This window comes from Coregonus lavaretus (assembly GCF_964263955.1).
Source record: "Coregonus lavaretus genome assembly, contig: HAP1_SCAFFOLD_1463, whole genome shotgun sequence".
NCBI lineage: Eukaryota > Metazoa > Chordata > Actinopteri > Salmoniformes > Salmonidae > Coregonus > Coregonus lavaretus.
In genome coordinates, this window is record NW_028165324.1 from 52,864 (window position 1) to 66,060 (window position 13,197).

Below are 13,197 nucleotides of genomic sequence, written 5' to 3' on the forward strand. Positions count from 1 at the left end.
GAGTCCAAATTGGAGATTTCTGGTTCCAACCGCCGTGTCTTTGTGAGACGCGGTGTGGGTGAACGGATGATCGCATGTGTATTTCCCACCGTAAAGCATGGAGGAGGAGGTGTTATGGTGCGGGGGTGCTTTGCTGGTGACACTGTCTGATTTATTTAGAATTCAAGGCACACTTAACCAGCATGGCTACTACTGCATTCTGCAGCAATACGCCATCTCATCTGGTTTGCACTTTGTGCGACTATCATTTGTTTTCAACAGGACAATGACCCAACACACCTCCAGGCTGTGTAAGGGCTATTTAACGAAGAAGGAGAGGGATGGAGTGCTGCATCAGATGACCTGGCCTCCACAATACCCCGACCTCAACCAAATTGAGATGGTTTGGGATGAGTTGGACTGCAGAGTGAAAGAAAAGCAGTCAACAAGTGCTCAGCATTTGTGGGAACTCCTTCAAGACTGTTGGAAAAGCATTCCAGGTGACTACCTCATGAAGCTGGTTGAGAGAATGCCAAGAGTGTGCAAAGCTGTCGTCAAGGCAAAGGGTGACTACTTTGAAGAAACCCATATAAAATATATTTGACTTGTTTAACACTTTGTAGGATACTACATGATTCCATGTGTTATTTCATAGTTTTGATGTCTTCACTATTATTCTACAATGTAGAAAACAGTAAAAAATAAAGAAAAAACCTTGAATGAGTAGGTGTGTCCAAACGTTTGAGGTATACTGTACATACAGTGCATTCGGAAAGTATTCAGACCCCTTTACTTTTTACACATTTTGTTACGTTACGGCCTTATTCTAAAATTGATATATTTTTAATTTCCTCAATCTATACACAACACCCCATAATGTCAAAGCAAAAACAGGTTTGTATGAATTTTTGCTAATTTTTTCAAAAAGAAAACCTTAAATGTCACATTCGTGTAAATATTGAGACCTTTACTCAGTACTTTGTTGAAGCACCTTTAGCAGCGATTACACCCTAGAGTTTTCTTGGGTATGACGCTACAAGCTTGGCACACTTGTCCTCTCAAGCTCTGTCAGGTTGGATGAGGAGCGTTGTTTCACAGCTATTTTCAGGTCTCTCCAGAGATGATCGATCGGGTTCAAGTCCGGGCTCTGAATGGGCCACTCAAGGAAGTAATGTCCCGAAGCCACTCCTGCATTATCTTGGCTATGTGCTTTTGTTCGTTGTCCTGTTGGAAGGGGAACCTTTGCCCCAGTGAGGTGTTGAGTTCTCTGGATCAAGGATCTCTCTGTACTTTTCTCTGTTCATCTTTCCCTCGATTCTGACTAGTCTCCAAGTCCCTGCCGCTGAAATACATCCCCACAGCTTGATGCTGCCACCCCCATGCTTCACCGTAGAGATGATGACAGGTTTCCTCCAGACGTGACGCTTGGCATTCAGGCAAGAGTTCAATCTTGGTTTCATCAGACCAGAGAATCTTGTTTCTCATGGTTTGAGAATCCTTTAGGTGCCTTTTGGCAAACTCCAAGTGGGCTGTCATGTGCTTTACTGAGGAGTGGATTCCGTCTGGCCACTCTACCATAAAGGCCTGATTGACGGAGTGCTACAGAGATGGTTGTCCTTCTGGAAGGTTCTCTCATCTCCACAGAGGAACTCTGGAGTTCTGTCAGAGTGACCATCGGGTTCTTGTTCACCTCCCTGACCAAGGCCCTTCTCCCCCGATTGCTCAGTTTGGCCGGGCGGCCAGCACTAGGAAGAGTCTTGGTGGTTCCAAAGGTCTTCCTTTTAAGAAGGATGTTGGCCACTGTGTTCTTGGAGACCTTCACTGCTGCAGAAATGTTTTGCCGTGACACAATCCTGTCTTGGAGCTGTAAGGATCATTCCTTCAAACTCATGGTTTGGTTTTTGCTCTGACATGCGTCTGTCAACTGTGGGACCTTTTATAGACAGGTGTGTGCCTTTCCAAATCATGTCAAATCAATTGAATTTACCACAGGTAAGTTCTAGAAACATCTCAAGGATCAATGGAAACATGATGCATCTCAGCTCAATTTGAGTCTCATAGAAAAGCGCCTGAATACTTATTTAAATAATCTGTTTTTTATTTTTAATACATTTGCAAAAATTTACAAAAACCTGTTTTGTTTTTGTCATTAAGGAGTATTGTGTGTAGACTGATGAGGGGAATTTATTTTTTAATTCATTTTAGAATCAGGCTGTAACATAACAAAATATGGAAAAGATCAAGGGGTCTGAAGTATGAAAAGGTTTGTTCATTCAGATGTCATGAATTAACTATGATATCATCATATTTGTATATGTTTTATTGATTGAAAAAAGTTTATTTCTCAGACATAAATAAACAATTCCAGGTGAAAGCCAAAGGCCATAGCTTTAATAAAATAACAAATTAACTGGCAAAGCAGCAGAGCGAGGCCCGCATTCAGCAACGTCACGTGATACGTTTTTGCAGCTGTTTCAGTACAGCACTACAGGGAGAGAGGGCAAACTCCACTGGACTGGTTTCATAGTATGGAATCACTTCAGAGTTTCTGGATTTTGGGTAAACGTCTCCTTTAAAGCATCATTGAGAAATAATTAATTGAAATTGGAACATTTGTAGACTAACGGTTAAGAGTGTTGGGCCAGTAACCGAAAGGTCACTGGTTCGAATCCCCACGCCCGCAAGGTGGAAAGGTCTGCCGTTCTGCAATTGAGCAAAGCAGTTATCCCCCAACAACAACTGCTCCTCGGACGTGGATGACGTGGAACGTCGATTAAGGCAGCCCCCGCACCTCTCTGATTCAGATGGGTTGGGTTAAATGAGGAAGACACATTTAGAGTGAATGCATTCAGCTGTGACTGACTAGATATCCCCTTTCCTTTCCCTTTTCATCCCAGTCCTCCTTTAAGACTCCATAATGTTTCATCATTAGATGCTACAGTCCTCCTTTAAGACTCCATAATGTTTCATCATTAGATGCTACAGTCCTCCTTTAAGACTCCATCATGTTTCATCATTAGATGCTACAGTCCTCCTTTAAGACTCCATAATGTTACATCATTAGATGCTACAGTCCTCCGTTAAGACTCCATAATGTTTCATCATTAGATGCTACAGTCCTCCTTTAAGACTCCATAATGTTACATCATTAGATGCTACAGTCCTCCTTTAAGACTCCATAATGTTTCATCATTAGATGCTACAGTCCTCCTTTAAGACTCCATAATGTTTCATCATTAGATGCTACAGTCCTCCTTTAAGACTCCATAATGTTTCATCATTAGATGCTACGGGCCTTCTTTAAGACTCCATAATGTTTCATCATTTGATGCTACAGTCCTCCTTTAAGACTCCATAATGTTTCATCATTAGATGCTACAGTCCTCCTTTAAGACTCCATAATGTTTCATCATTAGATGCTACAGTCCTCCTTTAAGACTCCATAATGTTTCATCATTAGATGCTACAGTCCTCCTTTAAGACTCCATAATGTTTCATCATTAGATGCTACAGTCCTCCTTTAAGACTCCATAATGTTTCATCATCAGATGCTACAGTCCTCCTTTAAGACTCCATAATGTTTCATCATTAGATGCTACAGTCCTCCTTTAAGACTCCATAATGTTTCATCATTAGATGCTACAGTCCTCCTTTAAGACTCAAAATGGAACTATCTTGAGTTTTGTTTGCCTTTAGACCACAATGTATAATAATACATACGTAACGTTATCCATGCATAGTCACTTTAACTCTACCTACATGTACATTATGTTTTTAGGAAAAGTATTTGTAAAACATGCACCATACATCAGATCATCTTGAAACTTTCTCTCTAAATCTAACTTTCATCAAGGTTTTATATAGTCTATTGGTTTCTCTCTTTTCATTGGCAGAATCCTTTTTCAGTGTTATGATATTCATAACATCCATATCCACCAGTCTATCTTCGTGTCAACTAACAGAACTGTCTACTGTGGTGGAAATATACCAGTCTATCTTCATGTAACCAAACAGAACTCTGCTGGTTGTCCTGGTAACAGATACCAGTCTATCTTCATGTAACCAAACAGAACTCTGCTGGTTGTCCTGGTAACAGATACCAGTCTATCTTCATGTCAACTAACAGAACTCTGCTGGTTGTCCTGGTAACAGATACCAGTGTATCTTCATGTCAACTAACAGAACTCTGCTGGTTGTCCTGGTAACAGATACCAGTCTATCTTCATGTCAACTAACAGAACTCTGCTGGTTGTCCTGGTAACCGATACCAGTGGGCAGATCTATTTTATTTGTTCAAACTAAACTACAGCACTTACTTTGAGTCAAATCTGCTCCTTTCTTCTCTTCTCCTCCTCTCACAGTTCCACTCAGCCCCGTTGTTTTCCTGCAGTCCACCAGCCGCACAGACAACCTCTTCAGACCCAGCAGTAAGGTGCTACTGGGAGAGGTACGACACGGGGACTCTGGGAGGGAGGAAGGGCTAGCGTTGTCCTGGTAACCATAGAGGGGACACAGACACATATCATTATGGATACAGATGTCACTGTTGTCATAAAGTGCTTTACAGAAACCCAGCCCAGACCCCGATAGAGCAAGCTGTATGCTAGACCAGACCAAGATGTACCATCTGGTGTTCTGATCTGGAGAGACTCTTCTCTGCCTCGTCAGCATCAGGATGTTGTTGAGGCTCCCCAGAGGATCCACGATAGTCATGTCTCTCTCCTGTGTGAACGAGAACATCAAACAGATGGTAAACGTATTATCTTCTATTGCAATCATAGGGTCTTACAAGAGGCATTAATATATCTAAACAGGGCCTAAAACGGTCACTTTCATCATGATTTTATAAAATATTGTTTATGATGCAGATGTGAAAAGATAGTTTCACAAATTGGGTGCCTTTTGCGTCCATTTGATATTTTAAGTAGAAATTAAGCACCAATATTGAATTTTAAAAGCCTGTTATATTAGATGAGGTGCACTTTAATGTAGACCACATGGAGAATTCATTAAAGCTAATTTAAAAGTCAAAAAAATATATGTACCAATTGCAGATTGAACCTTTAACAATTTATACACTACTGAACAACATATTGAAGTATATAACTTCAGTAGAATGCCCCTTAAAAACCACACATTAGTTCAAGAACTGCATAGTTTGTGCCCCTGTTTTTAAGACAGTACTCAACTGGTGTTAATCTGATATTCTGTCTCCTCCTCCTGCTCTTTCACTCCAAAAACGTCTTCCTTCTTCACCTTTATTGAGATACGATCCTCTTCCTCTCTAAAAGGTTCTTCCTCTTCTTCTTCTTTCAATACACCAGCGTCCTCTTCCTCCTTTTTCATTCTGAAAGCTTCTACCTCCTCCTCTTCCACTGTGACAGCCTCTATCCCCTCTTCCTCTTTCACTCCAAACGGACCTTTCTCTTCTTTCACTGTAACATCCTCTTCTTCTTTCAGTGTAACAGCCTCCTCTTCCTCCTTTATCATTCTGAAAGCTTCTACCTCATCCTCTTCCACTGTGACAGCCTCTATCCCCTCTTCCTCTCCAAACGGATCTTTCTCTCCTTTCACTGTAACATCCTCCTCTTCTTCTTTCACAACAATGTTCAGCCCCAGAGCTTCTTTCTCCATACACCAGACCTCCTCTTCTTTAGCAGGGGAGGAGTAGTTTAGTGAGCTCATGGTCAGGGATGTAAGCTAGTTAGCTAGCTAGTTAGCATTAGCGACTAGCCTAGTGGTAGGCTCAGTATCAATCTTTAACAAGTTTGCAAATTAGGTTAAAGTTACCCAGCAGATAATGTTACGTCAACAGAAATGTGTTTAAAACACTGAGATTAGCTAATGTACATAAACATGATCTAAAGCCTCAATCTTTCGGTTTTATGTTGGCTAGCAAGCTACCGAGGTGGTTGAAAGAGTAGCCGTGTGGTTGTTGCTGAAGAAGAGTCCCGTCCAGGCCATTATACGTCACGCAAGAATCATCACCTGAAAGACGCACATCGCCATCTGCTGACTGGAGTGGGTAACGCAGTTTGGAAACAATATTGACTACATCGTTCGTATTGGCAAAGAATGTCGTAATAATTTAACAATAAGTTGATATATTTTCGCCTACGTCTTACAAATAAGACTTTCCTGTACACAGACGTAGAAGCTTAATATTAATATTTAGATTTAGGTTCCTGTCTCTCCATTGGGATTCTCTGCCTCTGACCCTATTACGGGGCTGTTTCCCTGGCTTACTGGTGCTTTCCATGCCTTCCCTAGGAGGGGTGCATCACTTGAGTGGGTTGAGTCTCTGACATTATCTTCCTGTCCGGTTTGTCGCTCCCTCGGGCTCGTGCAGTGGAGGAGATCTTCGTGGGCTATACTCAGCCTTGTCTCAGGGTAGTAGGTTGGTGGTCTGTTGATATCCCTCTGGTGGTGTGGGGGCTGTGCTTTGGCAAAGTGGGTGGGGTTATATCCTGCCTGGTTGGCCCTGTCTGTGGGTATCGTCGGACGGGGTCACAGTGTCTCGCGAACCCCCCTGTCAAACCAAGATTCTTTATTTCTGAGCTCAGAGAGAATAACAGCGTTACACAGTGCAGTGTAGACAGTATGAATTCCAAAGCATTGGGTGATGAGCACATATCTTTATAGTTTCCTGTTCCTGGGCCGGACTTTATTTATACAAGGACGCAGGTGCAAGCTGGTTTTTAACACAGGATGATACTCACAAGAACAGAAGATTATAATAGGACAGTTTCACAAGGTTAGTCACATACTCAGTTATGTGGACTCAGTTATGTGGACACATGCAATTAAAATGTTCCATTACAGAGTCCGTGAACAATTTCATTTCATTAAATCCTCAGTGGGCCAACAATGCAAATGTAAACAATGGAGCCAATGCATCACATCCAAATATCACTTGATTACCTGTAGTGCTGGAGGAATGACACACCCAGATAAACACACAGTCAGAGTTTAAAAAAGGACCATTTAAACACATGGAATCTGATCTACTCTGTATTCAAACTGACAAACTCCATATTCAATTCATGTTTTCTAATAAAAACATACAAATATATTTTTGAGTATACTTTGTACAATTACATTTAATATGGTATAAACAAGTAAACACATTCTCATGTCAACAATATAAGACAATGGGAGCACTGTGTATGTTCTCTGATTAACTTTAAGTCGATGTTAGATATCAATTTACACACTAGGAGAAGTAATTAAGTCAATGTTACACACTAGGAGAAGTAATTAAGTCAATGTGATGTGAAATATCAATTTACACACTAGGAGAAGTAAGGCTTCTTCTCTCCTGTGTGGATTCTCACATACTTTTTATGTGACTGTGATGAGTAATATCTCTTCCCACAGTCTGAACATTTGTAAGGCTTCTCCCCTGTGTGAATTCTCTTGTGTTCTTTCAGCTTTCTTAACTGGTTAAAAGTCTTTCCACACTGGGAGCAGTGGTGTGGCTTCGCTTCTATGTGTATTTGCTCGTCTTTTCAGGTTGTCTAACCGATTAAAACTCTTTCCACAACGGGAGCAGTGGTAAGACTTCTCCCCTGTGTTTCCTCTCATGTCTTTCCAGGCTTTCTAAATGGCTAAAACTCTTTCCACAATGGGAGCAGTGGTAAGGCTTTTCCCCTGTGTGTATTCGTTCATGACCTTTCAGGCTTCCTAAACAGCTAAAACTCTTTCCACACTGCTCGCAGTTGGTTATTAGGATATTCAATTATTGCATCTGAGCTCCTAGAGTGTGCGGCTTTTCTTTTTCGGTTGTACCTGGTATGATACCAGGTGGTTTTACATTTATAACCTTAATAGTTGTATGATACCAGGTGGTTTTACATTTATAACCTTAATAGCGGTATGATACCAGGTGGTTTTACATTTATAACCTTAATAGTTGTATGATACCAGGTGGTTTTACATTTATAACCTTAATAGCGGTATGATACCAGGTGGTTTTACATTTATAACCTTAATAGCGGTATGATACCAGGTGGTTTTACATTTATAACCTTAATAGCGGTATGATACCAGCTGGTTGTACATTTATAACCTTAATAGCGGTATGATACAGAATGCGACCTACACATTTCCTTAAACCTAAAATAAGTTAAAAAGTAATTGTGTTTTTTTTTACATTGGAGACAGACACATCAGTAACATCTCCCTGTTGTCGAAAGGGTCCGACACGTGCTGTTTTAAATGGCAATTTTTCTGATTTAGACATTCACACATTTTTGACATTTTGACGATCACTAATGTCATTATATTTTGGGTAAAGTCAAAAAGAATGTGAAATATTTTGTTCCTAAAAATATAAAACGCAAGTGTTGGTCCAATCTTTCATGAGCTGAAAAAAAAGATCCCTGAATTTTTACAAGCGCACGAAAGCTTATTTCTCAAATGTTGTGCACTAATTTGTGCCCCTGCCCAGTCATATTAAAAGGCCCACCAATGGCTGTGCCCCTGCCCAGTCATATTAAAAGGCCCACCAATGGCTGTGCCCCTGCCCAGTCATGTTAAGTCCATAGATTAGTGCCTAATGAATTTATTTACACTGACTGATTTGCTTATATCAAGGCTGCCCAACCCCCCTCTTCCTGGAGATGTACCGTCCTGTGGGTTATCAGGCCAGCTCTAATTTAACACACCTGATTCTACTTATTAGCTGCTCAACAAGACCTTAACTAGTTGAATCAGATATGCTAAATTAGAGTTGGACTGAAAACCTACAGGACAATAGATCTCCAGGAAGAGGGTTGGCATATATGAACTGTAAATCGTTGAAATTGTTGCATTTTGCATTTATATTTTTGTTCAATAAATATACACTACCGGTCAAAAGATTTAGAACACCTACTCATTCAAGGGTTTTTATTTATTTTTACTATTTTCTACATTGTAGAATAATAGTGAAGACATCAAAACTATGAAATAACACATATGGAATCATGTAGTAACCCAAAAAGTTTTAAAGAAATCAAAGTATATTTTTATATTTGAGATTCTTCAAAGTAGCCACCCTTTGCCTTGATGACAGCTTTGCACACTCTTGGCATTCTCTCAACCAGCTTCATGAGGTAGTCACCTGGAATGCATTTAAATTAACAGCTGTACCTTCTTAAACGTTTATTTGTGCAATTTATTTCCTTCTTAATGCGTTTGAGCCAATCAGTTGTGTTGTGACAAGGTAGGGGTGGGGTATACAGAAGACAACCCTATTACGGCAAGAACAGCTCAAATAAGCAATGAGAAACAACAGTCCATCATTACTTTACGACATGAAGGTCAGTCAATACGGAACATTTCAAGAACTTTGAAAGTTTCTTCAAGTGCAGTCACAAAAACCATCAAGCGCTATGATGAAACTGGCTCTCATGCGGACCGCCACAGGAATGGAAGACCCAGAGTTACCTCTGCTGCAGAGGATAAGTTCATTAGAGTTACCAGCCTCAGAAATAGCAGCCCAAATAAATGCTTCACAGAGTTCAAGTAACAGACACATCTCAACAGCAACTGTTCAGAGGAGACTGTTTGAATCAGGCCGTCATGGTCGAATTGCTGCAAAGAAACCACTACTGAAGGACACCAATAATAAGAAGAGACTTGCTTGGGCCAAGAAACACGAGCAATGGACATTAGACAGGTGGAAATGTGTCCTTTGGTCTGGAGTCCAAATTGGAGATTTTTGGTTCAAACCGTCATGTCTTCGTGAGACACGGTGTGGGTGAACGGACGATCTCCGCATGTGTATTTCCCACCATAAAGCATGGAGGTGGTGTGATGGTGTGGGGGTGCTTTGCTGGTGAAACTGTCTGTGATATATTTAGAATTCAAGGCACACTTAACCAGCATGGCTACCACAGCACTCTGCAGCAATACGCCATCCCATCTGGTTTGGGCTAGTGGGACTATCATTTGTTTTTCAACAAGACAATGACCCAACACACCTTCAAGCTGTGTAAGGGCTATTTGACCAAGAAGGAGAGTGATGGAGTGCTGCATCAGATGACCTGGTCTCCACAATCCCCCGACCTCAACCCAATTGAGATGGTTTGGGATGAGTTGGACCGCAGAGTGAAGGAAAAGCAGTCAACAAATGCTCAGCATTTGTGGGAACTCCTTCAAGACTGTTGGAAAAGCATTGATAAATGATTGTGTGCTGTGTCCTATCGTTTGAGTAGTCCTGTACATACAATGCACTCGGAAAGTATTCAGACCCCTTGACTTTTTACACATTTTTGTTACAGCCTTATTCTAAAATACAGTGAGGGAAAAAAGTATTTGATCCCCTGCTGATTTTGTACGTTTGCCCACTGACAAAGAAATGATCAGTCTATAATTTTAATGGTAGGTTTATTTGAACAGTGAGAGACAGAATAACAAAAACATCCAGAAAAACGCATGTCAGAAATTTTATAAATTGATTTGCATTTTAATGAGCTAAATAAGTATTTGACCCCCTCTCAATCAGAAAGATTTCTGGCTCCCAGGTGTCTTTTATACAGGTAACGAGCTGAGATTAGGAGCACACACTTAAAGGGAGAGCTCCTAATCTCAGTTTGTTACCTGTATAATCGACACCTGTCCACAGAAGCAATCAATCAATCAGATTCCAAACTCTCCACCATGGCCAAGACCAAAGAGCTCTCCAAGGATGTCAGGGACAAGATTGTAGACCTACACAAGGATACAAGACCATCGCCAAGCAGCTTGGTGAGAAGGTGACTGTCACGATCGTCTGAAGGAGGAGACCAATGCGCAGCGTTGCGAGTGAACATGATTTATTAAATAACGTACTCACGAAAACAAAACAAAAGACGATACGTGAAGTCCTCAAGTTACAAACTACTGACACACGGAACATGTAACCAGGAAACAATAACCCACAAAACAAAGGTGAAAACACACAGAATATATATGGCTCCCAATCAGAGATAACGAGCCGACAGCTGACACTCGTTACCTCCGATTGGGAGTCATCGACCAATCACCACATGACACAAACAAAATGAAACTCACCCATACCACACACCACCAAATGAAATACACCCAAACACAAGAAAATGAACAACCCTGGCTCAATATAAACGTCCATAGAGCCAGAGTGTTACAGTACCCCCCCCTAAAGGTGCGAACTCCGGGCGCACCAACATCAGGACTAGGGGAGGGTCTGGGTGGGCGTCTGTCCATGGTGGCGGCTCTGGCCCCGGTCGTGATCCCCACCCCACCACAGTCACAACCTGCTTTGGTAGCCTCCTCCCAATGACCACCCTCCACCTAACCCCACCTGGACTAAGGGGCAACCCCGGACTAAGGGGCAGCATCGGCCTAAGGGGCAGCACCGGGATAAGGGGCAGCACCGGGATAAGGGGCAGCACCGGGACAAGGGGCAGCACCGGACTACGGGGCAGTACCGGACTAAAGGGCAGTACAGAACTAAGGGGCAGCACCGGGCTAAGGGGCAGTACCGGACTACGGGGCAGCACCGGGCTAAGGGGCGGCACCGGACTCAGGGGCAGCACCGGACTAAGGGGCAGCACCGGGCTAAAGGGCAGCACCGGACTAAGGGGCAGCACCGGACTAAGGGGCAGTACCGGACTACGGGGCAGCACCGGGCTAAGGGGCGGCACCGGACTCAGGGGCAGCACCGGACTAAGGGGCAGCACCGGGCTAAAGGGCAGCACCGGGCTAAGGGGTATCACCTGACTAGATGGCGGATCCTGGCTGGCTGGCTCTGGCGGATCCTGGCGGGACGGCTCTGGCGGATCCTGGCGGGACGGCTCTGGCGGATCCTGGCGGGACGGCTCTGGCGGATCCTGGCTGGACGGCTCTGGCGGATCCTGGCTGGACGGCTCTGGCGGATCCTGGCTGGACGGCTCTGGCGGATCCTGGCTAGACGGCTCTGGCGGATCCTGGCTGGACGGCTCTGGCGGATCCTGGCTAGACGGCTCTGGCGGCTCCTGGCTGGACGGCTCTGGCGGATCCTGGCTGGACGGCTCTGGCGGATCCTGGCTAGACGGCTCTGGCGGATCCTGGCTGGACGGCTCTGGCGGATCCTGGCTGGACGGCTCTGGCGGATCCTGGCGGGACGGCTCTGGCGGATCCAGGCTGGACGGCTCTGGCGGATCCCGGCCGGACGGCTCTGGCGGATCCTGGCTAGACGGCTCTGGCGGATCCTGCTGCTCATGGCTGGCTGACGGATCTGGCTGCTCATGGCTGGCTGACGGATCTGGCTGCTCATGGCTGGCTGACGGATCTGGCTGCTCATGGCTGGCTGACGGATCCGGCTGCTCATGGCTGGCTGACGGGTCTGGCTGCTCATGGCTGGCTGACGGGTCTGGCTGCTCATGGCTGGCTGACGGATCTGGCTGCTCATGGCTGGCTGACGGATCTGGCTGCTCATGGCTGGCTGACGGATCTGGCTGCTCATGGCTGGCTGACGGATCTGGCTGCTCATGGCTGGCTGACGGGTCTGGCTGCTCATGGCTGGCTGACAGGTCTGGCTGCTCATGGCTGGCTGACAGGTCTGGCTGCTCATGGCTGGCTGACGGATCTGGCTGCTCATGGCTGGCTGACGGATCTGGCTGCTCATGGCTGGCTGACGGATCTGGCTGCTCATGGCTGGCTGACGGATCCGGCTGCTCATGGCTGGCTGACGGGTCTGGCTGCTCATGGCTGGCTGACGAGTCTGGCTGCTCATGGCTGGCTGACGGATCTGGCTGCTCATGGCTGGCTGACGGATCTGGCTGCTCATGGCTGGCTGACGGATCTGGCTGCTCATGGCTGGCTGACGGATCTGGCTGCTCATGGCTGGCTGACGGGTCTGGCTGCTCATGGCTGGCTGACGGGTCTGGCTGCTCATGGCTGGCTGACGGGTCTGGCTGCTCATGGCTGGCTGACGGATCTGGCTGCTCATGGCTGGCTGACGGATCTGGCTGCTCATAGCTGGCTGATGGTGCTGGCTGGGAGACTGGCGGTGGAGGCGGACCCCAGCCTCGGATTGCAGTCAACATCTCCAGCAGGGCGGCTCCCATCTGCAGGAGCTGCTCTTCCTGGTCCCGAACCCGAGCTTCCAGTCTAGTATGGGCTGCGTCGGCTCCTGCTGATTCCATAGCAGATGTATGATTCTGTCTGGCGGAAGGCTCTAGCGGCTCCTGTCTGGCGGAAGGCTCTGAAGGCTCATGGCAGACGGACGGCTTT

The 13,197-nt window shown here is 44.9% G+C and overlaps 1 protein-coding gene across 1 annotated transcript in view; it reads right to left on the reverse strand.

Annotated features, from left to right (window-relative positions):
* LOC311115983 (uncharacterized protein) overlaps positions 1–5,752 on the reverse strand; it is a gene marked incomplete at its 3' end in the record, with an annotated part of 32,036 nt that extends 26,284 nt beyond the window's left edge. The window contains exons 1-4 of the mRNA XM_084191099.1: positions 5,538–5,752; positions 5,169–5,336; positions 4,604–4,710; positions 4,296–4,470 (exon numbers count right to left, since the gene is read on the reverse strand). Coding sequence (XP_084047225.1) covers positions 4,296–4,470; positions 4,604–4,710; positions 5,169–5,336; positions 5,538–5,664 — 577 coding nt within the window. The 5' untranslated portion in view covers positions 5,665–5,752. The remainder of the gene's footprint in view (positions 1–4,295; positions 4,471–4,603; positions 4,711–5,168; positions 5,337–5,537) is intronic.
* Between the last annotated feature and the right edge of the window lie 7,445 nt (positions 5,753–13,197).